The sequence below is a fragment of the Cervus elaphus genome, chromosome 21, assembly GCF_910594005.1.
Source record: "Cervus elaphus chromosome 21, mCerEla1.1, whole genome shotgun sequence".
In the NCBI taxonomy this organism is placed as follows: domain Eukaryota; kingdom Metazoa; phylum Chordata; class Mammalia; order Artiodactyla; family Cervidae; genus Cervus; species Cervus elaphus.
In genome coordinates, this window is record NC_057835.1 from 71,608,056 (window position 1) to 71,632,905 (window position 24,850).

General features: G+C 37.7%; 1 protein-coding gene across 1 annotated transcript; it reads right to left on the bottom strand.

Annotated features, from left to right (window-relative positions):
* Positions 1-726: 726 nt before the first annotated feature.
* Positions 727-23,788, bottom strand: CIBAR1 (CBY1 interacting BAR domain containing 1). The gene is made up of 9 exons (XM_043880545.1): positions 23,526-23,788; positions 22,821-23,055; positions 20,232-20,300; positions 19,215-19,316; positions 16,827-16,832; positions 15,095-15,199; positions 6,397-6,510; positions 2,643-2,762; positions 727-977 (listed from the first exon to the last, which is right to left on the bottom strand). The coding sequence occupies exons 1-9, from the start codon at positions 23,549-23,551 to the stop codon at positions 888-890; spliced, it is 867 nt and encodes a 288-aa protein (XP_043736480.1). The 5' UTR covers positions 23,552-23,788; the 3' UTR covers positions 727-887.
* Between the last annotated feature and the right edge of the window lie 1,062 nt (positions 23,789-24,850).

Consider the following 24,850-nt stretch of genomic DNA (forward strand, 5'->3'; position numbering starts at 1 on the left):
CATCCAAAGAAATAAAAGCATGAGATACACTGCAAGGCTTTGATTAAATTGTTTTCTGTTTTCAGGAAAGCAAGTGACTGTACTCTTATTGATTATATGGTAGGCTGATAAAATATATAACTTTTTACTGACTTATGATTTGCTCTATTTTTTAAGGGAAACATTCCAACAAATTCTAGCTTTCCAAAAGTTGTGGTGCCATATATAGTGCTTTAGTTTGACTGTGGTTTTGTTTTAAAACCAGAATCAAGCTGAATGTAGCTTTTTAAAGCTAAAATTTATGCTTGTGTATAGTTGTAAAACAGATAGTGCCCTATTCCTATTATTTGAGAGTGACTATAATACTCTTGTTGAAAAGTAAATTTATATACTGAATGAGGAAACTTTAGGTTGTAGTAAAAGTGAAAAAGAAAGTACAAAGGAAAAAGAACACTTGTCTTTTTGATGAATGCTTTATGGAATAAAATTTGTATTTAATCAGAATGTCTATCTAGGACCCTGTTCTGGTGTTGAAAGCATGGTGTCTTAATCTAAAGGAAGTAAGTGGAATTGTTAAATCTCTTTTTGTTGTTATTTACCTACTACAACCAACTAGGTTAGTGCATTAATTTGAAACAGTTCCAAAATACATTGTTTTTAAAAAACAATGGAACCTACAAAAAAGATAGTATGATGCTAGATAGAAATGTTGAAATGACTGATGGGTAATATTTTTTAAAACTTCCATTTTTGGTTGGCATAAATTTCCTTTAATAATTTCTACATTTCCAATAGGATTTCATTTGAGGTTTAACGTATCAAGCCAGTATTATGTTTTTCAGTTTTGGTAATTCTGGATTCCAGGTCATTTAAGATGAAAATGGAAATGCAAAGTTTACTTAAGAAATTTAATTTTCTTCTTCTGTAACATCTAAGTCTTCATCCTCTTCATCATCTTCTTCTGTTTGCTGATCCTTTCTTAGTCGACAGGTCAATACCTGTTAAAAGTTAACATGTTTTAAAAATCATTAACTTAAAAATATCTTTTTTATGCCCTGATAGATAGATATAAGGGCACACAGAACAAATATCAGAAAAATGTCCATAAATAATATTTAATAATGAAAATTCTAAATTATGAATTGTATTTAAAGGTTTGAAAACAATCACAAAATTTTTTCATTCATGTTATTTTTTTTGAACAAAAGTGTGAAATTAGCCATTTGAACTCCAGTTGGATATCAGTACTTTGATAACATACTTCCAGAGAAAAAGTACATTATAAAATATTAAAAAGTTTTTAAGTTAAATAATTCTTAGGTCACAAAAACATGAGAATCATCAAAGGGATGGCAGAACAAAAGGATATTTCAACTAGGCAAAAATATTAAAGTTTGAACATAGTGTGATTTAAAATGAATGAGATGAGAATCTGAATTCACGACTTGGCTTTCATTTCTGACTGTTGCCACTTGGGTCATCCTGCTTCAGACTTTTCAGAGGGTAACTATACCTCCCAGGGCACATCTGCAATGTCTGGAGACACCTGATTGTCACTACTTGGGGAGGGTAAGGGCATTCCTGAGCTCCTGTAGGTAGAGACTGGGAATGCTGCTCAGCATCTGTCCAATGCACAGGACAAGATACCACACCCCTGCCCCCCCCCCCCCCCGCCCCCCAAATCATCTGGCTCAAAGTTGACAGTGCTGAGGCTGAGAAACCTTGGCATTATGTAGTCTAAAGTGCTACACAGATCCTGGCTAACTGAGGTGATACTATTAGCTCTAAATAGTCAAAATTCTCTATATACTATATACTACAGATTTATGGAATTTATTTAGTATTGGAATAATAAAAGTATAATTTGGTTAGGGGGAGAGATGCGTAAGTAAAAAGCAGTAAATAAGTGCTTAGACGATAAATGAGAACATAAGGTATTGGGTCACATACAACTGAATGCTCAATTTTAAATTCTGAAGGCTAGATATGAAAAAGACCATAGCTTTCTAAATCAGAAGTTGGCAAGCTAAAGCCCAGTTTGTCTTGTTTCTGTAAATAAAGTTTTATTACAACATGTTGATTTGTTAATGTATTGTTTGTGGCTGCTCTTGGTTGGGGCAGAGACCACGTGGTCCACATAACCTGGTATTTTCTCTCTGGCTCCCGAGGAAAAAGGGATATCGCCTACTCTAGATACCAGGTACCTCAGGCTTTCTGGATATAGAAGAAAAGAGAAAATTGATGCTTTGCCTAAAGATACGTGCTTCTAGATCTATGGTAACATTCAGGAAAGGTCCTTTCTAGGTATAATTTCCAGTAAGCCATGCTAGTGGGATTTAAACCCTAGGCAGTTTGATTTCAGAATCTAATCTTCATATTATACCAGAGAACAAATGTAAATTAGCATTCTCCTGCCCATTCTACCTTGCTCCTGAATGTTCTGCTTCACAGTCATATATCTCACAGATAAAAGAAGTATCAATAATAGAGCAGAACCTACTGCAGTTTCACATCATTTTATATATAAGAGGGGAAGAGCAGGTTATTCAAGATCCTATGATTTAAGGAAAACATTTTTAATACTGAACAAAAGGCAGTAGCTTACATTCCTTAAAATTATGGTTTCTAAAAAAAAAAAAAAAAAATTATGGTTTCTAGCTCACCTGTCCTGTTCCAGATACACACTTAGCTGATAATGATCTTTGAAGAGGTGACTTTGAATTTGCTCTTACAATATCTAAACGGGATGGATAATCTTGGGGATACAGAGAATGTCGGAAAACCTGTTGCAATGATAAAACAATGTTATAAACTAGATACTAAACTGGAAATCTAGAAAGTTATGTTCCCTTTAGTGAAGAATTTGTTGAAGCAACTCCCCTCCCCCACCCTGCCCCGGGGACATTATTGCAAATTTAAAACAAAAATTTAAGAAATATTTTACGTTGGAAAGATGTAAGCTAAAAAATTCTACTGAACCATGTAAAATGATGACGGGTCCTGAAACAGTCACTTAAGAGCTTTTGCTGGTGAAACGTGAAAAGTTCCTGCCTTCAAAGAGTATGCAAGCCAGTGAAACAGCAAGTCACAACTTTGATTCTTTCTGTTCTGCCTGTCCTCAACTCTTACCAGTTTAAATTCACTACAGTGCTTTCCCAATATATCACAGAAGAGTAAATGGAGCCATTCTATGAAATGCCAATGTCAGTAGCATCTGAAATGTCATTGATTGTTAGTTCTTTTTCCTTAAAGCAGTAGTTCCAAGTATTACTGCACTCTTAAGCTTCCTCATTTATCTTTTACACCACCACTTTGTAACGTAAAACAGGCACGCCTATCAGATGTGAATTTCTTCATATTCCCTCATTTTCCCCTCAACTCGTCATGCTCTCTTTTTGCTTTTTTAAAGCAGGTATCATTCTGAGTCTCCACAGTGCATCTTCCCCTTAGCTAAAACTTCAAACCAACAAAACAAAAACTTGCTCTTTTTTCTGCTTTTTTTAAACATTAAAGAAGTACAGCACATAAAAGCAATCAAGGGATGAAACTTAAAAGAGCTAAGATGTGTTTTAGGGCAATCCAAGCATACTGATAATTAAGTTATTTAAGAGTTTTACTGAAGACCCAGTTATATTTTGGTGCTAGACATGGACCCTGGCATCCTGGTATGATATCAAAAGTGGATGACTGAAGTCACTGGTATTTGGAAGAAATACATTTTTGTTAAAACAACATTCTTTGGGTTTTCTAGCAAAGATAAAGTTAAAAGTGGGAAATGGAAGATAATATACCACCCTTGGGATAAACCAGTTAAATATTAATCTACTGCAAAAGAACATATTTACAGGAATATTTATTGGCAATACTGCATTTTCCAATATATGGTCCAAGATCTTTTCTAGGAGTGAGTCTCAAGATCCGAATATGCTCTGAACTGAATGTACAGAGGTGATCTTTTGAAGGGGAATATGATAGTACTTTTAATGTGAAGAACAAATCAGGTAAGGTGGTTTCTGATGTAACTGGATGCAAAAAACTAGCTGCTGTCTGAATAAATCAGCAATTCTCATGTAGTAAGGACTAGAACCTAAGAATATGAAATTATTTCTCTGTCCCTCTCTGCATCTTTTCTCTACTTGTTTCCAAGAAACTTTGTATTTAAAGTTTAAAGGGTCCTTCCTCTCCTTGGTAGCTGGTGTAATTTTACTTTGGCTTGTCCCACACAACTCTTCCCCAGACTGCTTTCCTCTCCTTTCCATAAGTTACGGCATCATAATGCATTATACCTCAGGACCTTTGTATAACTATCTGTACTCTGCCTGATACTGTAGACAGGGATTCGACATACCCCTCCAACTTCTGAATAAGAAATCATTCTTTGATTCTCCAGACTATTTAGGATCCTCCATCACATACACTCATTGGCACAACAGTATGTTATCTCTATATCTTCATATTATGAAATGTATCTTTTTTTTAACACCTGAACTCTTTTTTAAGTTTCTGCTTTTTGACAACTTGGACCAACTCTATAGCGCTGAATACAGTGTCTGGCATATAACAGATGCTCAGTAAACAGCTGACGAATGTACATAAGTATCTCCATTTTAGAGATAAGCAATGAAGTGTGAAGAAATTAACTTGCTCAATAGTGCCCCATCAGAAAAAGTGGGGAAGTTGATACTCAAAAACACATCTAGACAGCACTGAGATTTTGAGTGCTTATGGATCTCTCCTACAAGCTACCTAGCTAGCTGATAAAGAATAGTGTTAAGAGAAGTGGTAAAGGAAGTGCTGTGACAAAAGAAGATACCTAGGACCTATGGAACAAGAAAGAAAATCTTTGGGTCCAGAGGGCTTGAGGAACTTGAAAGTGCATTAAGTCAAGGGTGTTAGAAAATGGAGAATGAAAATACTTGTAATGGGAACTTCAAGCTTATAGCCAAAGTGGGGGATCAATTTTAAACCTGCTACTCAATGCAGTGTTGTTTCTTGCAGGAAACAGTTCATGTCACTCACCAAGAACCATGCTTCTGGCAGTGTAGGTAGGATAAAAACAGTGTCTGTAGTCAGACTACTGTTTGGCTTTCGGCTATGTTACTAGCTATGGGATCCTCTGGAAAGTTCCTTAACCTCACTATGCCTCAGTTTTTTCCTCCGTAGAAATGAGGACAGTAAGTACTTTTATTAAAATTCATGGTAGGATTAAAATAATACAGTGAAAATGCACAGGTCAGTAGCTGGTTAATCACTGTATAAACATTTGCTCTTTTGTAAATTACAGTTAAAAGCTTGATGGTTATTTTTTTAAAAAATAGGATGTAAAAATGAGTGAAAATGAAGAAACCTTAGCTTTCGTATTTGGAGGGAATAGAAACCATTCTATTAACAAATAGTAATAGAAATATGATTGTGTATGCTTTACTGAGGTAAAAGTGAGATCAGATTTTGGCATTGGAAAACATACTAAAACATGTACTTCTCTTCATTTTGGCCAAGCTGTAGTCTGGTTTTACTGAATTCCTGTTTCTTGAAACCAGTGGAGTAGTGGGAAGTGAAGCCTTGGGGAATCTCAGATATTTTACTTAAAAAAATAAATGGATCCTTGAAAATTATGGAATTAACTCATATAACTAAAAAATTTTGGCTATATCTTGAGAATACATGGCTGTTCTCACTTCTACTGTAGAGATTATTGGACAAAGTCATCTTGAATATTTAAGAGTTAATATTTGCATTTAACTATCAATACAAAGCAAGCCTGGAGAACCAGTATTGCCTGGAGAATCCCATACATAGGAGCCTGGCAGGCTACGGTCCATGGGGTCACAGAGTCAGACACGACTGAGTGAAACACACACACAGCCACCCCCCCTCCCCACCTATATACAAATCTACACTTATTTCATAGCTTACAGATTAAGTCTCACAAAACTGGTTAGAAACCAGATTCTGCTCTTTTACTAGCTAAGTGGTCAAGGGCAAGTTAAGTTACTTAAAGCCTCTACACCTGCTTTCTTTAGTTGCAAATGAATCATCACAGCACCTGAGTTATAGGAATGAGTGAGAAAATGTAAAGCTTTCGGTGTTGTGCGTGGCATAAATACTCAAATTTTGGCTTAAATCAATAAATAGTATTTTTAACACACATAAGTGACTTACACCACTAGTCAAAATGATACCTTATTTCACATTATGGCTTTGTTTCTATGTTTTACTAGATATTAATCCTTTGAACTTAACCATGGTTAATTTGAAAAGTTAACTAGAAAGTCATAAAGGTTCAGCTATTTGGAACTGCATACAATGACATCTAAACCACGTAGTGTTGTAATTTAAGATTTTTACCCAAACTGTAATGGTTTCTTTTAAATATTTCCATATCAATAGAAGAACTGAGCTTAGACATAGTCCTACCTCTAAATCTTCTTCTTCATCAATCTTTTGTATATTTTGGTAGGCAGCAGTGTAGACCTCTAAAGCTTTGCCGTGAAATAACATTTCAATAGTGATAAATTCTGAAAATATAGTCTGAAAAAACAAGGATTTGAATTTAAACAAATTGCTTCATGAATTTAGTAGAGTTATTCTCTACTATAGTCTTGACATTTTATTAAATACAGAGGTTTTTCAACAGGGAAAATGAAGTACAAATGATAACTGGAATAAAAATAGTTGCAGATATCTTCTGCAGCAAAACTTTCAAATTACACAAAATATTTAGTATCTTATTATTTACTCCCATTTTTAAGTATGTTCTATTAGACATTTATGTTTAAAAAAGATGTTTGTCACTACATCACTAAAATGTTTGTCACTATGTACTCTGTTGCTCAATGCCTATAAATACTAGCTAAAGAAGTTCAGTTCTGATGCTTTTTTTTCTTTTTTTTTTTAGCAACTCCAACTGGTGTTTAAAGGAATGTTTTTAGGCAAGAATTCCATCCCAACACATTATATGTTGCTTGTATTCTCCAGCCACATTTCCTGCTCCTGATAACAGCATGATACATGTGCATAGAGCTTTCCAGTTTACAAATATATGACATGCTCAGCATTGCTCATAGTTACAATGTTAAGACTTGGGTCTGATTCTTCAAGGTTATAGCTCCTGCTCATTGTACTGTGCTGTTCTCACTGGACTCAATTATTTCCTTTGCAAATACACTGCAGGTAAACTCTTATCAGCAAGATGATGACAACTTTTGGTCGGGAAGGCTATGAGAAAAGAGAATGAATAAGGGTGTGCACCTTGATCTAAGCAGGGGTGGGAGCAGAACTGGTAGGCAGAAAGTATGTAAGCCAGATACGTTTTCAATAAAAAAGGGTCTCATCCTTCTATCATTTTGTCTCATCAAGATAAAAAAATCGGAGCAGTAACATAGAGAGCAGTGGAGAGAATAAGAATAGGATAGAAAATAACTCAAGCACTGTCCTTAAAGGGGCAGTATAGATAAAATGGGTTAGGCTCAAAGGCAATAGTCAAATACTCATTTTCCTTCATTTCTGCTCTCCTGTCTTAACCACCCAGATAGGAGTGGTCCTGCACCCTGGAAGACAGCCATACAGCTATCTTGTAGTATCATATTTAGAAATAATTTTCCTCAAATAAATACATCTTTCAATGATCACATGTAATCTGCTAATCTGGAATGGGTCAGTATGGTAAGAGACGGGCATACAAGGAGTTTTGTTTACCCCCTTTTCAATTTTGTTTGACTAGAAGGCCATTTGGGTGGGTACTTCAATTTTATTGGTGGGGGATGGGGGAGTTAATGGAATTCTCTACTCATTGGCAAGTATTCTGTAAAGCAGGTGGCAGAGCAGTTAAAAATAGGGGCTTTGGATTAAGATTAACCTGATTTCAAATCAGGGGTTCCTAGATGGCGTTAGTGGTAAAGAACCTAACTGCTAATGCAGAAGACATAAGAGACGCAGGTTCAATCCCTGGGTAGGGAAGAACCCATGGAGGAGGGCATCCACTCCAGTGCTCTTGCCTGGAGAATCCCACAGACCTGGCGAGCAAGGTCCATGGGGTAGCAAAGAGTCGAACACGACTGAAGTGACTTAGCATGAGTTCAAATCAAGACTGAAACAAATCAGCTGTGTAATATTAAGCACTTTATCTGTTCTTTTTCCTTAATATCAAAATCATAGGTTTTGCCTTAAGGGTTAAATGTAATCAAGAAAAAGTATAGTATGGTTACTGGCTTAGAGTAAGTGCTCAGCACAAATTAGCTAATTTTATTGCTAAAGAAGTAAGCCAGATAAATTAGAAATTGTTCCTTATGTAACATTAAAACCTCCATCCTGGTTTAATTGGAAAGCAGAACATTTAACAAAAAAGTCATTAAAGGTCTTGTTAACAATTTTTGCAAATAAAGGTAAAATGACAGCTCTCTAGAGTAAAGGGTATTCAATAAATGATTTCAGGAGAACTTTCTATTCATTTGAAAATAATAAATTTAGACATTTAAATATTTAAAATACTAAAAAATCATACAAAGACTAGAAGAAAATACAGCAAATAGTTATATAATCTCAGGGATGAATACTCCTTTCTAAATACAACATCAAGGCAGAAAGAGAAGACCAATAGATCTGGCAGCAAAAAATAAGACTAAGGTGGCAAAATTATAAGCAACAAAATGGGAAAATATATTTCGACATATCTTCTCTTTAATATAATAGGTTAATTTTCTCAGTCTGAAGAGTTTTTAAAAATTAACAAAAAATGCCAACACTCTAAAAATATAAGCTAAGGTCAAGTGAGTAATTTAGTGTCATTAAATATATGAAAAAACACTTCCTCAACAGTAGTAACTGAAAATTAAAATGATACTGATTTTACACTATCACATTGGGTACTATTAAAAATACTACTACTCAGCATTGTTACACTGGGTGCTCATGTAATGTTCTGCAGAAATGTAAACTAGTCAAAGATTTGTGGACAGAAGTTATAAATAGCTATCCAAATTGAAAGTGTGTATGCTCTTTGAACAAGAATGCTACTTCCAGTAATTTATCCCCCGCAAAATAACTGAACCAGCAAAAGGGTGGATGTTTAATGATGCAATGAGATCTATAATAGCAAAAATAATCTAGATGTCCACCAACAGGTGATGGTTAAACGTATGAATCTATCCATGTAGCTATACTATTCTCCATATAGTATAGCAAAATACTATACAAGGATACCAAAAAGGACAACATGGAACTTTGTTTCTTACCACAAATATATCCATGATATATTAAATTTTAAAAAGAGATGCTACATATAGTGTGGTCCCACTTAAATATAACTGTATAGGGGTAATAATATTGCCTTTCTCATAAGACACTGTGAGGAGGAAATGAGTTTATCCACATAAAATGCTTAGAATGTGTGGCATAGTTAATGTCTTAAGAAATATTGGTTGTTGTCATTCTCCTTAGTATATTTCTTGTGTATGTTTCATAGAAAAAAAGTCTGGAAGGATATAAACCAAGATGCTGATTATTTCTCAGTAGGGAATTATGTTTTCTTCCATAATTTTATGAAAATTTATGGTCATTTTATATTTATAAGAAAAATAAAGCTGATAAAAACTAAATCTTGAAGATGTTTCTTGTTCACATCAGCTACTTTACCAATACTGAATTGCTATCCCTATCTGTCCCTGGAATGACCCCTGATCAAGATCCTTTTCATAGGTCAGAAAATTCCCTTGACAACATATAACTGATGACTTTTCCTATTACATGGGAAAGAAATAGAACTATGAGTTTTCTTCCACATTCCATACAACTAACTAAGTTCATAGCAACTTCTCTCAGACAAACACTTTGCAAGGTTTGTATGAAGTCTTTTACTAAGAATTGTGCTACCTTACTAATTAATGCTGCTACTAAAATTCAGATGGACTTGTTGATAAACCCCACCTCATAGTTAATACATTATGAGCAGTGCTCACTATTGTCAATCATTTCTACCCTCAGGGAGATTTAAGCACCCAGAAGTTCTGCTTCCATCTGAAACAGTAGCCTGAAAACAGGTAACAATAAGAACATTCTTAAAAAAAAAAGAATGTTCTGTGTTTCTCCCAAAATATGAGTGGCATCAATGATTTTTTCCAAGAATTTGTCTCACAAATAGAAGTGTTTGTAAGACATGCTAACATCAACACAGCAGTACCTGAATACTGTTTTTATTAGAAATAAGGGTGTGGTAAAGTAACCCTTTTTATCTGATTTTTAAGGCTCTTGGGTGTAGGATTTGTGCATCCTTCTTTGTCATAAAACATCTCAAATGAAGCTTAACTTTGAACAGGAACAGTTTGACAGATAAGGAGGAAAGATACAGAGATTGGAGATTCATAATCCTAACAGACTGGAATTGATTCCTGGAACTGGTAATTCTGGGATTTTGATAAGAGTTTGTATTAAAAGTGTACATTTTCACAGATGACATGATCTTATATATAGAAAATCCAAAAAAAAAAGAAAATCCAAAGGAATATGCAAAAAACTATCAGAGCTAATAACAGAGTTCTGCAGGGTTGCAAGATACAAAGTTAGTACACAAAAATCAATTGTATTTCTGTGTATTTGCAATGCACAACTGAAATGAAATGAAGTAAACAATTCCATTTATAGTAGCATCAATAATTATGAAATACTGAGGAAAAAGTTTAAAAAAGCACAAAACATACATTATTAAAATAAGGATGCTTTAACTAAATGGAAAAACAGCCCATGTTCATGGATTGGAAGAATTCATCCAAAAAGGCACTACTCCCCAAACTGATCTACAGATTTGATGCAATCCCTATCAGAATTTGGTGGTTCAGACGGTATCTGCTAGCAATGCAGGAGACCTGGGTTCAATCCTCTGGAGAAGGGAGTGACTATGCACTCCAGTATTCTTGCCTAGAGAACCCCATGGGCAGGGGAGTCTGTCGGGTAACAGTCCATGGGGTTGCAGAGAGTAGGACATGACTGAGTGACCACGCATGCACATGCGCACGCTGTCAGGATCCCAGCCGACTTGTGGAAACTGATAAGCTGATTCCAAAATTCACACCAAACTACAACAGATTCAGAATAATCAAAAGAATCTTAAAAAGGAACAAAATAGAGAATTTATACATCCTGACTTTAAAACTTATTACAAAACACTGTTAAAACAGTATGATACTGGAATAAGGAGAAGGAAATGGCAAACTACTCCAGTATTCTTGTCTGGGAAATCTCACGGACAGAGGAGCTTGGTAGGCTACAGTCTATGGGCTTGCAAGAGTCAGATGTGTTAGTGACTAAACCACCACCATACATCAATAAAAGAGAATGGAAGTTCAGAGACAAAACATGTCAACTTTCAACAAGAGTGCCAGGACTTAAAAAACAGTCTCTTCAACAAATCACTGGAACAACTGCGTGGACAGATGGAAAAGAATGGGGTTTAACTTTTAGTTCACGTGATACACAAAAATTAACGGATCAAAGACTTAATAGTGAAAACTATAACAGTGTTAGAAGAAAACCAGGATAAATCTTTATAATTTCAGATTTGGCAATGGATTCTTAGATAACGACGCAGTCCACAGAATTCTCCAGGCCAGAATACTGGAGTGGGGAGCCTTTCCCTTCTCCAGGGGATCTTCCCAACCCAGGGATCGAACCCAGGTCTCCCACATTGCAGGTGGATTCTTTACCAGCTGAGCCACCAAGGAAGCCCAATAATACTGGAGTGGGTAGCCTTTCCCTTCTCCAGGGGAACTTCCAGACCCAGGAATTGAACCACGGTCTCCTGCATTACAGGCAGATTCTTTGCCAGCTGAGCTGTCAGGGAAGCCCAAAGATAAACTGGACTTCATCAAAATTAAAAAGCTTTGTGCTTCAAGGGATACCATCAAGATAGTGAAAAGAACTCACAGAATGGAAGGAAATAACTGCAAAACATTTGATAAAGGATTTGCATACAGAATATAAAAAGAACTCTTAAAATGAAATAAAAAATAAATCCAATTAAAATAATCTGAATAGACATTTTTTTCTCAAGGAAGATATCCAAATGGCCATAAACATCAGCAGGAAAATGCAAATCAAAACCACAATAAGATACCACTCTACGCTCACTAGGATGGCTATAATGAAAAAGTTTGGTGAGCAACAAGTATTGGGGAGGATGCAGAGCAATCAGAAGCCTCATATAATACTGCTGGGAAAATACAGTGGCATAGTCACTTTGGCAAACAGTCTGGCAGTTTCTCACATAATTAAAGATAGAGTCACCTTATAAGCCAGCAATTCAACAGGGTATATGGTTGAACTAAAGTGAAAAATGTCTAAGAGAAATATGTCTCAACAAAAACTTGTACATGAATGTTTGTATCATTAATCATGACAGCGAAAAGGTAGAATATGGTAATATCCATACAATGGAATATTATTCCACCATACAAAGGAATGAGACAGATATTGATACATGTTACACCATAGATAAACCTTGAAAGCACGCTAAGTGAAAGAAACCAGTTATGAAAACCATGTATTTTATGATTCCATTCATATGAAATGTACATTCAGAAGAGCCAAGTCCAAAGAGACATGAGATTAGTGATAGTTGCTTAGGCCGCGGCTGGGGGCTGTGGGAGCAGGGAGGTAAAAGCTAAAGTGTACTAGGCCTCACTCTGAGATGATAAGAATGTTCTAAAATGGAGTGGTGATGGTTGTAGATATCTGAACATATTAGAAACTGGTGAGCTGTATGGTGAATTGTATGGTATATGAATTATCCCTCTAGCTTTTTTTTGGTTTTCTCCTATTTTTTCTCTTTTTTTTTGTTTTTGTGACTGCCACAAGACCTCCCTCTTCTAGGGGCATGAGACCGCAGGCAGAGAAGCATGGAAGCACGTTTTTTCTCCATGCACCCTCCACTGTGCAGTGCCTGACTCCCTGTCCTGCTGCTTCAGGAAATCCCAGGCTGCAGTCGGGAATTCTACACTCACTGTCTCTGCTCGTTTTGCAACTGGTGGTGCTCATGGGATTATAAACGCCTGTAGAGTTGGCCAGCATGCAAGAAGAAGCACATGGAAGTGAGTCCAAAGATCAGAGACAAAGATTGCCAGGTATAAAAGAGAAGTGTGCAGGCATGAAGAACAGCGGTAGGGTGAGGAATCGGGCTCCCAGGTCACTAAAGAAGTCCTTAGGTGGCAATGGATCAGGCATATCTCACAAGTTTCCAATCGTCTTTTTTAGATGAAAGCTAATTATTTCAACCTTCCTTCCCTTCTCCCTCAATTTAAGAGAGGATGCTGGCAGTTACATTACGCCCTGCCAGTGTTCCCCCATGTCGGCAAAAGGGTTGTCTCAGGCCAGCCTGCTACGGAGCTCTTCCTAAGTAGCAATCTACATTACACTCTGAGTGCTGAACTGACAGGCTTACTTTTTTTTTTCTTCAACCTTCAGGACCAAAGTAGAGACCTTTGAGCCTGGCTATCAGAAAAAATCAAAGTTCTGGAATTCTATGAAACTATGATAGGAAATTAAAAAACATAAAAGGACAAATAAATGTTTCATTGATTGCAGAGAGGAATGGTACAATTAAGTGGCAGGTAACGCTGATTTTATTGATAAGGGCATAACTTTTGAAAGAAGGATAATTTGTTAGTAAGTTATGAAAATAACAAAAAATACTTCTCTTTAAAAGCTGTTCCAGAAGAATTTTCAGTGAGTGAAAAGGCATCCTTAGATGACTTGTTTTAAAGGACACAACATGGTCATAAGTAATCCTCCAAATCTTTCCAAAATATTGATGAGTAAGTCACTGAAGACCATCTTGAGGTTTGGGGATTTGGGAGGGAGGTTCTGGAGGGAGGGCATATACATATAATTATGACTGACTTCCATAGTTGTATGGTAGAAACCACTACAACATTGTAAAGCAATTATCCTCCAATTAAAAAAATACCATCTCAAGTCCAGGAACCTGAATGTCTACTGATGTGTTACAATAAAATAAGGCTATTCTTCCTGTGACACTAAACTATGGTGGATGCACGTTTATGTGGTTAGTTAGCTACTCTTATTTATTTGATAATGTAGGAATTAGAAAGCTACAAGCCAAAAATATTAGTAATAGTGTTAGGGGAAGCACACTGACTGAAACTGCCCACCCTGGCCAGGCACCATAGTAACCATTTGCATGAGTTGTTTTACTACAGGAGGTCCTGGTAAGGAACATAGAACAAACAAGCCACCACCAACAGGAAGAGTTCGGGAAAGGTCAAAAGGAGACACCACATCTCCGACCACCTCCCAGAATCCTTCTCTCTGGCATCCATCTTGGCTGAACAAGGCGTGCACAACCAGGGAGGACTCTGAGTCAGAATAAAAGGCTAAAGACAACCTGGAAACTAATCCCATCACCATAAAACCCATGCAAACCATGCGACAGAGCTGTTCTCCTGGGTTCCCTGACGCTGCTGCTCTCCACCCGCGCACCCTTTACAATAAAATCTCTTGCTTTCTCAGCACATGTGTCTCCTCAGACAGTTCTTTTCCGAGAGTCAGACAAGAGCCCAGTTTCGGGCCCTGAAAGGGGTCCCCCTTACTGCAACAATACTGTATAGTAATGGAAAGCACAGGTTTTTAAAATATAGTTCAGACTTTGAACTGTGGGCTATGATACTGCCTTATATCTCTTCTTAATCACCTCACTTTCATGGTAATATCCATACAACAGAATATTATTCCACCATTAAAAGGAATGAGATAGATACTGGTACGTAGTATACATAGATGCTACACTATGAGGTTGCTGTAAAGATTAAAAGATAATTTATGTAAAGTGCCTGGACTAGTACCTGATACATAAAAACATAATAGACTTTATTTTTCTGTGGTTAATAGTATTTTTGATAACATCTGAATATCTGGCCTCTGGTTGTGAATGTAGTAGTACCTTTATATACTGTTGTTTCCATAAGAAAATAACATTTGATATATTTTGTTTATATCTTTCTCACACAGACTATGAGCTAAAGAAAATCAGTAATTTAAATTTTTCATAAATTTAAATAAAAAATTAATTTAGAAAACATATTTTGAACCTTAATAGTTATTTTGTTACCTTTATATCCTTTATTTTCTGCTTTTCAAAATTGTCAATAGTTTCCTCCAGATGACGAGTTGTTCGGGTAGCATCCATTGTAGCTCTTTGTAATTCAGTTTCTGCCTACAAAAGTATTCCCCAACCAAAGATACAAAAAACAAAAATCAAGTCAGAATCCTTTTGATTGCGTCCTTCTGTAAATGCTACCTTTGTAAATACAGTGTTGGCTTTTTATAAACGCAGTTCTGTAAATGCATTTGTAAATGCAATACTGGCTTTTTGCCGTAACAGTGTAAATCACTCAAAAATACATATTACCACATAAAGCGATTTATATAATAAACACAGAAGAATAAAAAACTTTAAATTTATTAGATGATATGATTCATGATCTCAAAACAAAATTCCTTCCCTTTTTTTATACAAACCATTCTTTTTCCTGCTATCACCCTGTTTGATTTACTGTAAAACTATTTTCTATATTTTCTACTGCTTTCCCATATTTCAAGTCTCTGCCATTTATTATGCTCTCCTTTTCCTCTTACTATCTCTCTCCCCTTTAATGCTTTGTCCTGCCAAAAGACCTGTGACTTAAGTATTTTCAATCTTCTAGTTCTCCAAATGCATGAAATGTTTCTACTGCTGAAATATCTTAATCAGGTAGAGGAGAATATACATATAAAGAATGTTGAGCACCAAAGAGTTGATGCTATCGAACTGTGGTGCTAGAGAAGACTCTTGAGAGTCCCTTGGACTGCAAGATCAAACCAGTCAATCCTAAAGGAAATCAACCTTGAATATTCATTGGAAGGACTGATGCTGAAGCTCCAATCCTTTCGCTACCAGATGTAAACAGCCTGATTGGAAAAGACCCTATGCTGGCAAAGATTAAGGGCAAGAGGAGAGGGGGTGACAGAGGATGAGACGGTTGGATGGCATCATTGACTCAATGGACATGAGTCTAAGCAAACTTCAGTAGATAGTGAAGGACAGGGAAGCCTGGTGTGCTGCAGTCCATGGGGTCACAAAGAGTCGGACATGACTGAGTGACTGAACAACAACAAAAAAGAATATACACTACAAATGTTTATTTCAGTATATATTCAGTATTATATTCAGTATGAATATTCTTCTTATAAGCTAGTAATATTGCACTATTACTACTTAGTTAATGCTTATTACAAAATATATATATACATACACACCAATAACTAATAAATAATATGGAAAGTCTAACGCTTTGCTTCAAAGTACTGATACTGTTTAGATTCACACTGTACAATCAGTATGGTGGCCACTAGCAACATGTAGCTATTTACATTTAAATTAATTAAAAAGCTGGTTATTCTAGTTGCCATTTCATGAGCTCAACAGCCATATATATAGCTAGTGGCATATATTTCTCTTTAAAATATCATTTCTTCCTTAATGACAACAGTTATCCAAAAATATTTAAAATTTTTTGTTGAACTAAGAAAACATGTTTTAAAAACATGGCCCAATTTTCTGATTAAGTTCTAATAATGTTTTGTTTCCTATGCTAGTATTATGTTCACTGAAAAGTATCACATATCATCATCTTAATAATTATTGCATAGAAAAAATCTGCAGTTGTAAGTAAAGTTTTGTGACACATAATATTAAAACATTTACACTCTTGCTTTCTTTTTTAAGAAAATGTACAAATGGAAATAAAGTAAAAGGGTTTACTACAGGGATCCATTTCTTGACACATCACTTTATTACCCACCTGTGACTGAAATTTTTCATAAAGGAAAAATACATTTCAAGTAGAACAATCTATTCCAATAAATTAAAATCATATGCTCTGACAGAATTATATCCTCTTGTAATTAGACTATACATTAATCATAACTTTTATTGATTATATACTAACTAGGTTAATTCAGATATACAATTTCAAGAAACTAAGCTTTAAAACATACTCATATATATCTGTGTGTGTACATTTGCTATAAAGGGTGTAAAGTTTTCCTGCATAATTTTACATGCAAACTTTTAATCATAACCAGTAATCAAAAACAATTCCCTTTATTACTGGGCTTTGGATTTTTTAAAATGTAACTATCACAGGGTTTATTATGATGAAAAACTTTCTAAATGTTATGATGTGTTAACCTTTTACTAATGAAAATATTCAAGCAGAGTATTTTTCTAATACTGTTCAATACATGTGACTCATGCAATTTTTTACCATGACTACTTAATTTTGACATGTGTTTCCCTTCCCCATTTTTTGACAGTTAAAAATTTGGAAGGGTAGGTAGAGTTGGTTAAATTAGGAAAGAGTAGGAAGCAGAAGCCACAGCTGGGACAGCTGTATCTTAATCTCCTACCACCCTCCAGCAACTATTTTTCATTTCTTAAAGTCTCAAATCCTTTCACTCCAGCATAGCAACTTGCCCAAAGTTACACAGCTATTTTTAGGAAAGTGGATACAGATCTGTATTCCTTCCTTTTGTTGAAAATTCTTCAAAATCATATAACGTACTAATTTGGGTAGGAGATACTTTTGATTAAAATATTATGATGCTTTATGAATAGGATATCAGTGTATTTAATGAAATTAGTCTGCGTACAAAATGGCCTATAAAAGAGTGAGCCAGATTGGTGCTTTTCAAATTGTGTTGCAGGAAACTTTTCAGTAGCTACCAGGGGCCTTGTGGGGGGTCCAGGTAGTGCACTAGGATTCTTCATCACCCCAGCCTCTTATACCTCTTTTATTTTACATACTGAACATTAATGTGTTTCTTTTTAATAGTGAGATGAATTTTAAGGGTCATCCTGGTAAATATTCTTTGATGCTATGACTGAGTATCTTTATATTTATAGTGGATTCATTTCTATGTAGTTCAGTTCAGTTCAGTAGCTCAGCAGTGTCCGACTCTTTGCGACCCCATGAACCGCAGCACGCCGGGCCTCCCTGTCCATCACCAACTCCCGGAGTTTACTCAAACTCATGTCCGTTGAGTTGGTGATGCCATCCAACCATCTCATCCTCTGTCATCCCCTTCTCCTCCCACCCTCAATCTTTCCCAGCATCAGGGTCTTTTCAAATGAGTCAGCTCTTCGCATCAGGTGGCCAAAGTATTGGAGTTCCAGCTAAATGTAGACTGTCCTTTATTTTCTAGTCTCAGGTTGTCAAAATCATGAGACATAAGCAAGCATGGGGAAGAGGCAGCAGGGTAAGTTGAACATGAAGTGAAAGTCACTCAGTCGTGTCTGACTCTTTGCAACACCATGGACTATACAGTCCATGGAATTCTCCAGGCCAGAATACTGGAGTAGGTAGCCTTTCCTTTTCCAGGGAATCTTCCCCACCCAGGGGACAAATCCAGGTTCCCTGGATCAAACCCAGGTCTCCTGCATTGCAGGCGGATTCTTTACCAGCTGAGCCACCAGTGAAGCCCCACAGTAAGTTAGTACTTTCTCTACAATTGCACTTATCCCAGTTGCTTACAATAAGTCAGGTGCTATTTTTCTTTTTTGTTTAATTTTGAATAGGCACATTCTAAGTTTAAGAAATAATCGCTCTTAACAGAAGAGCCTTGTAACAGTAGACAAGTCTATTAAGACTTGTGTCCAGCTGTGAATCTCAAAACTCTTGAATATCCTAAGCGTCTTTGGCGAGAAGTCATAAGTGCAGTTTCACAAAGTAGTTGTTTTCTTAAGAGGAAGGGAATTTTGGGGAAAAAATAGTTTGTTCCTTTTCTCAAATGCAGGGCTGAGAAGGCATTGATATATTAGGATTAATGACAGATCGTTAAGTTACTTTTATAATTAATATTTCATCATTTGTTTAGTCATCAATCATTTTTTATGTAAAAGATCTTAGAATTTTGTATGTACTGTTTATAAAATATCTATACATATGAGTGTTTTAAATTTGGAAAGTCTATCGTGGAAAACAACACAAGAAGACTGATTTGGGTTGTATACTCTCTTTAAAATTAACTAATTTCCACAGTAAGCATTTTAAATGCCCATGTTTCTTTTCAAAATTTATATTCATATTCTCTGCAGATTTAAAGTATAAATGCATAATTTTCATATATATTTACTTTTGTACAGCATACCTTACAAAATATTTTTTTAAAGACCAAAATTCAAAGGATACAATAACATGTCGATCAGATGGATTTCTCTGACGTGTTCTTTCTAACTGAGTTAACTGTTTAGCTTCTCGATTCCTTGCTGTTAATGTTGCTTTGAGATCATCCTGCAAAAAGGCATTTTTTTTGTTAATAAATATCTCTGATTTAAGAATAAAATACACACGTCTCTGTTTTAGAATGCAAAAACATTCCCTACTTGATTCAGGCATTGCTATCATTGGAGTTATTACATCACCAGTGTGTAGCTTTGTACGTAAGCCTATGTGCATGTGTGTATTTAATATCTTATTAAATAATGACAGAATTGCAATGCAAAATTATATATACACACACACACACACATATGTATATACACACATACAAAATTTTGATTGTGGTGGTAGTTACATGTGTATACACATTTACTAAAACATTTAAAACAGGAGAATTTTACTGTATGTAAATTATGCCTCAATAAAATTGATTTTAATATATAGAACTTTCAGAATGTAATATCTACCATGGTGACTAGAATTAATAATACTGTACTGCATTTTGAAAGTTGTTAGGATACTAGGTCTTAAAAGTTCTCATCACAAGGAAAAGATTTTTTAAACTATATATTGTGACAGATGCGAACTAGACTTATTCAATCATTTCACAATATATACAAACATCAAATCATTATGTTGTACTTCAAGAAAAAAAATTTTAAAAAAGCTTTGTTACACTGACTTTTAGTTTGCATGTTATTGCCTGCTTTAAAACAAAAATATAAGAATATTTAGTAAAATAATTTCTGTCCATATATTCTTCATGACTATAAATATTTTAAAGTTTCCACAATAAACAAAATAATGCTATGATGCTATAGTAGTATATAAAATACTTCATTATTCTCAAAGTTCTAAGAAATAATGCTTCAGTGTAATAAGAATGACTGAACACTACTCTGTACCTTTTCTCAAAAGGATAGTTATTGGAAACCTTGTGTTTTGCCAGAATACCTAAAAATAATAGAAAAAAATGAATTTACTTACTCGCTTCATTTTTACAATGGTTCCATAAGCTTTCAAAGGTTCAACTACTTTGGCTTCAAGTCTTTCAACCTATTGAGAATTATTATAAAATATAACTGAAAAGAAACATAGACATATCAAAATTTAAATTCTGAAATAAAACCTACGCTATCCAGACCATAATCACTATACTGATTAATATTTGACAGTTTTTAAATTAAAATGTCAGCAACATTTATAAATAAAAGGGTAATCTCTGGAAATTGGTAAAACTCAGAATCTAAACTCAAATATATTAAAAACTGTGACAGTGTGCAGTAGCTTTGGTAAGTTTTAAGATCTCACATTTTATTGCGGCTACCCTTTCAGTGTGTTTAACACCTGAATGGATACTTCACATACATTATATCTGAAATGTAACAGCCCAACCTTCCAGATAAGGAAATTGAAGCTGAAAAATATAGCATATTGGAAGCATTTAAAACAACTGCATCCCCAAAAGAAAAAAAGCCTAGAGACCACTGTATTAACTGCAATTTTTTTTTTATGGGAAGACATTTGTAAATTATCAAAGCTTAAAGAACAAGATAGATGGTCTCAGTGTTGCTGAGCTGTCAATCTCTCTTTTAAGTAGAACTAAACAGTTTTCTTAAACATTGCAATATTTATCAGATTCTGAGTAATTTCTCCTTTTACTAATAGCACTAGTGGAAGGCACTAAAGAAATGAATTTTTTTAAAAGGCAAGTATATAGCTTTTTAAATAAATATAAGAAAAACAACTCCTGGACATTAAAATTTTCTTTTTCAGGATAAGTAATACAAGATGACATATATTTAATTGTTTAAAATGAACATGTATTACTTTTGTAGCAGGAAAAAACCTTTATTTTGCTGATACATGTTTTTATAATCAGTGAGTATATATAACTTTATAATGGTTTTTGTTTAGTTTCTATAAACAGAATGTATACTTCATTTTAAAAGATTTTAGGAAAATAGAGATCAAGTTCTCACTAAGCTTTTAAATATTAGGAATCCTAAAAACAAATCCATGAATATTCAGGATTATTTATTCCATTTCAAATAATCCATACACTGGTTATTCAGTGTAAAGATTAGCTAGATCTTTTTTCTGTTCTCCTTTTTGTAGCCTACCTTTTTTGTTCATTGTTCTTTAGCACCTCCACCATTTGGTAAGCAAGGGAAATAAAAAGGAGAACACATGTAAATCAATTCACTTTGCTATTTGATAAATAGCATAAAGATTTTCTAGAAAGGGGCACTGAAATTATTGGCTAAAGTAGGATTTTAGGATTATCTGTGAGTACAAACTACTTATGAAACAGTCAAGTTCCCAGTTACACGTAACTGAAAGTTTATTACATACAAAACATACGAGAAGAACCCACCATTTCCCCCCAAAGTAATTACTACTCAAATTTCTGTATTATTAGCAGTTATAGCTTCAAGGATCATTATCTTCTTTTTGATTTCAAGGTTTTTTTTTTTTTTTTTGGATAATTGAAATTTGTTTTAGGCTTTTAAAAAGAACCAAAGGCACAAAAGAAGCAATACAGCTCAAAAACCGGGCAACTCCTGACAGGTTAAAAGTTAAAGTGAAAACTTCCAACCTGAGTCTTGAACCTTAAAAGAAATATACCTGAAAGTGCAAACGAGGTATTAAAGTAATGGGCTGGGTTTCCCTGATGGCGCAGTGGATAGATAGGTGTCCAGGCGCTAATGAAGGGGACACGGGTTCGATCCCTGGAGTGGGAAGGTCCCACACCCAGCGGAGCCACTAAGCCCATGTGCCACCAACTACTGAGCCCGCCTGCTACAATTACTGAAGCTCTTGGGCCTAGAGCCCCATCTCCGCGACAAGAGAGGCTACAGCAATGAGAAGCCCGCGCCCTGCAAGGAAGAGTAGCCTCCCTGGCCCCAATTAGAGAAAACCCAGGGAGCAATGAAGACCCAGCTCAGGCAAGAATAAATAAATTTTTAAAAAGTAAATGGGATTTAACAATTTAAACAATTACAACACCATCTTCTACCCCCGTCCTTTTGGGGTGGGGTGGGGAACTTAACAAAGTTTCACTGTTGATTGTAAAAGAAATCAGTGCACTTTTTTTTTTTTTGCCCTCCTCTCAATGAAACATAGCTCAACTTCCAGCGCTCGGAAGCAGCAACAGAGATCTCCTGTACAGTTACTACTTATCCACTCACAGTACCACTCCCAATATCTTCCATCTCCAGGTATACTACTTTAATATGTATCTACCGGCAGACAAGACACAAGCCAAGCTCCTTTTCTTGCCTCGGGTACTATGTTTACTACCCCCTGTAAACAGTCACCCCTTTGGCTAAAAGCTGGCAAATGAGGTGGGGAAATTCAGGACTTCAAGACACCCTAGAGGTTAGTTTGAAAACGGCAAAAATTACAGGAAGCTTCCCTTTAATGACTCACACAGTGCTACCGACATGACAATGCACGTTTATCATCAAGTGTGTGCCCGCCACTGCAGCTGGGTAGATTACACGTCTTCACGGCTCCTCTGTCCACCACTTCAGGGCTCACTCATTAACAGGACGCTGTGACCTCACTCCATACCTCGGCTTGTCGATAATCCTGAAGTTTGGCAAACTCGTCCGCAAAGTTTTTCAGGCCCTGCTTTAACTGCGGGGTCTCGGTAGAGGCATACAGGTTGATTTCGTTCACCAGGAGATCCGCTTTGTCTCGCAGTCGGGCGGTTTTCCGCACGTAAGCAGCAAAGATCTGGCACAGCTCTCCGAAATGTTTCTCCACATTGGTGACAGCATCTTGCAGTTGTCTGGTCTGAGCATCCCTACAGAGAAAGGGGACACACAAAAAAGCAAATCATTCTCATCTGATGAGGTGACATGACTTCATCTTCGCGTTACACGTGATGACGCCGACATTCCCGGGGGGGGGGGGGCGCAGTTTGCAGCTTCGCCGGCGCAAACCTTCAAGCACCCCTGTGTCTCCTCTGGGCCCCCATCCCGGGCCTGGTCTGCACTTCCCGCAGTGCCGGCGCCCCGAGAGGCCCCGCTGGATCCGCGGCAGTGCCGGGCCGGCTCCCGGGGACCGCGTTGCGGGGCGCCGCTGGGGCCCAGGGTGGTCGGCCCAGACCGCGGCGGGCGCCGCTCGGAGCCCGGCCTGAGGGCCCGAACTCGGTCCGGAGGCTCACGGAGGAAGGCTTCGCGCCCCGACCCGAGCCCTGGCGCGTGTGTGTGTGTGTGTGTGTGTGTGTGGTGGGGGGACCCTGGGCCGCTGCGGCCTCCCGGCGGCGGTTACCGGTTTTCCAAGCTGCGCCTCAACATGCTGCCTCGCTCACTGCTGGAGACCCCGGGCTGAGGCCCAACGACAGGGTCTCGGCGCCCGGACGTGCGCCGGGGCGCGAGAGCCCGCCCCGCGCGCGCCCGCCCCCCGCAGCCGCCGGCGCGAGGGCCTCGGCGTTTCCACGGCAACGAGGCGCGCGCCCCCGCGACCGGCGTCCGGAAGCGCGGGAAGGGCCCGGATGCGGGCACGCGCGGGGCGCGCCCACTCGCAACCGCTGACCCCCGGCGTCCGCCCCGGCGTCCCGCGCGGCCGGCGCCCGGAAGCGCGGGAAGGGCCCGGGTGCGGGCACGCGCGGGGCGCGCCCACCCGCGCCCGCCCCGGCGTACCCCGGGGGCGAAAGCCTTTGGCAGGTTGGCGGACTGTTTGTGGCCACCGGGCCTCTGCCCCTCCTGAGGCGCCGCGCCACCAAACTTCCGCCTCTGTCCCGGCTCACTGGGCCGGGAGCACAGCCGGTCAGCCGGTAACGAGGGGGAGATGAACCGAACGGCGGTAGGGCGGGTCTCGGCTGAGTCGTAGAACCTGCGTTCAGCTTGTCCAAGTCTCCGTGTGGAGGCCGAAAGTGCAGCCTCTTGCAAGGAGCAGCGCTTTCCGCCCTGTTCGTTTCTTCAGCAAATGTTTACTGAGCTCCCGTTTTGTGGAAAACAGAATGTTCGACTTTGGGAAAAACAAAGATAAGAATTCGCCCCTTACCACCCCCCACCATCCCTAAAGGGCCTTAGAGTTAAATGAGGAGAGAGACAGACCTCAGCGATATACCCCGAGATAACAAACTGTGGTGTTGGAGAAGACTCTTGAGAGTCTCTTGGACTTCAAGGAGATCCAACTGGTCCATCCTAAAGGAAATAAGTCCTGAATATTCTCTGGAAAGGCTGATGCTGAAGCTGAAACTCCAGTACTCTGGCCACCTGATGCGAAGAACCGACTCCTTGGAAAAGACCCTGATGCTGGGAAAGAATGAGGGCAGGAAGAGAAGGGGACGACAGAGAATGAGATGCTTGGATGGCATCACCGATTCCAATGGACATGAGTTTGGGTAGACTCCGGGAGTTGGTGATGGACAGGGAGGCCTGGCGTGCTGCGGTCCATGGCATCGCAAAGAGTCAGACACGACTGAGTGACGGAACTGAACTGAACAAATGAAACCCCGTGTCCTTGGCCTTCGCTTGTGCTCCTTTTCCAAGTAAACCCTAAGGGACTAAATCTTGACTTTCTGTCTTTCAAGAACCCTCCTGTGACAGCTTGGACACTTCTGTCTTCCAGGCAGTGTTAAGAGCCCCTTC

Coding starts and splice junctions, on each gene's coding strand:
- CIBAR1 (XM_043880545.1), bottom strand. CDS start 23,551: ATGTTGAGGCGCAGCTTGGAAAACCG. Junction 20,301..22,820: donor AGGATTATCGACAAGCCGAG/GTATGGAGTGAG, acceptor AATTCTCAATAG/GTTGAAAGACTTGAAGCCAA. Junction 19,317..20,231: donor CCATTGTAAAAATGAAGCGA/GTAAGTAAATTC, acceptor GCCTTTTTGCAG/GATGATCTCAAAGCAACATT.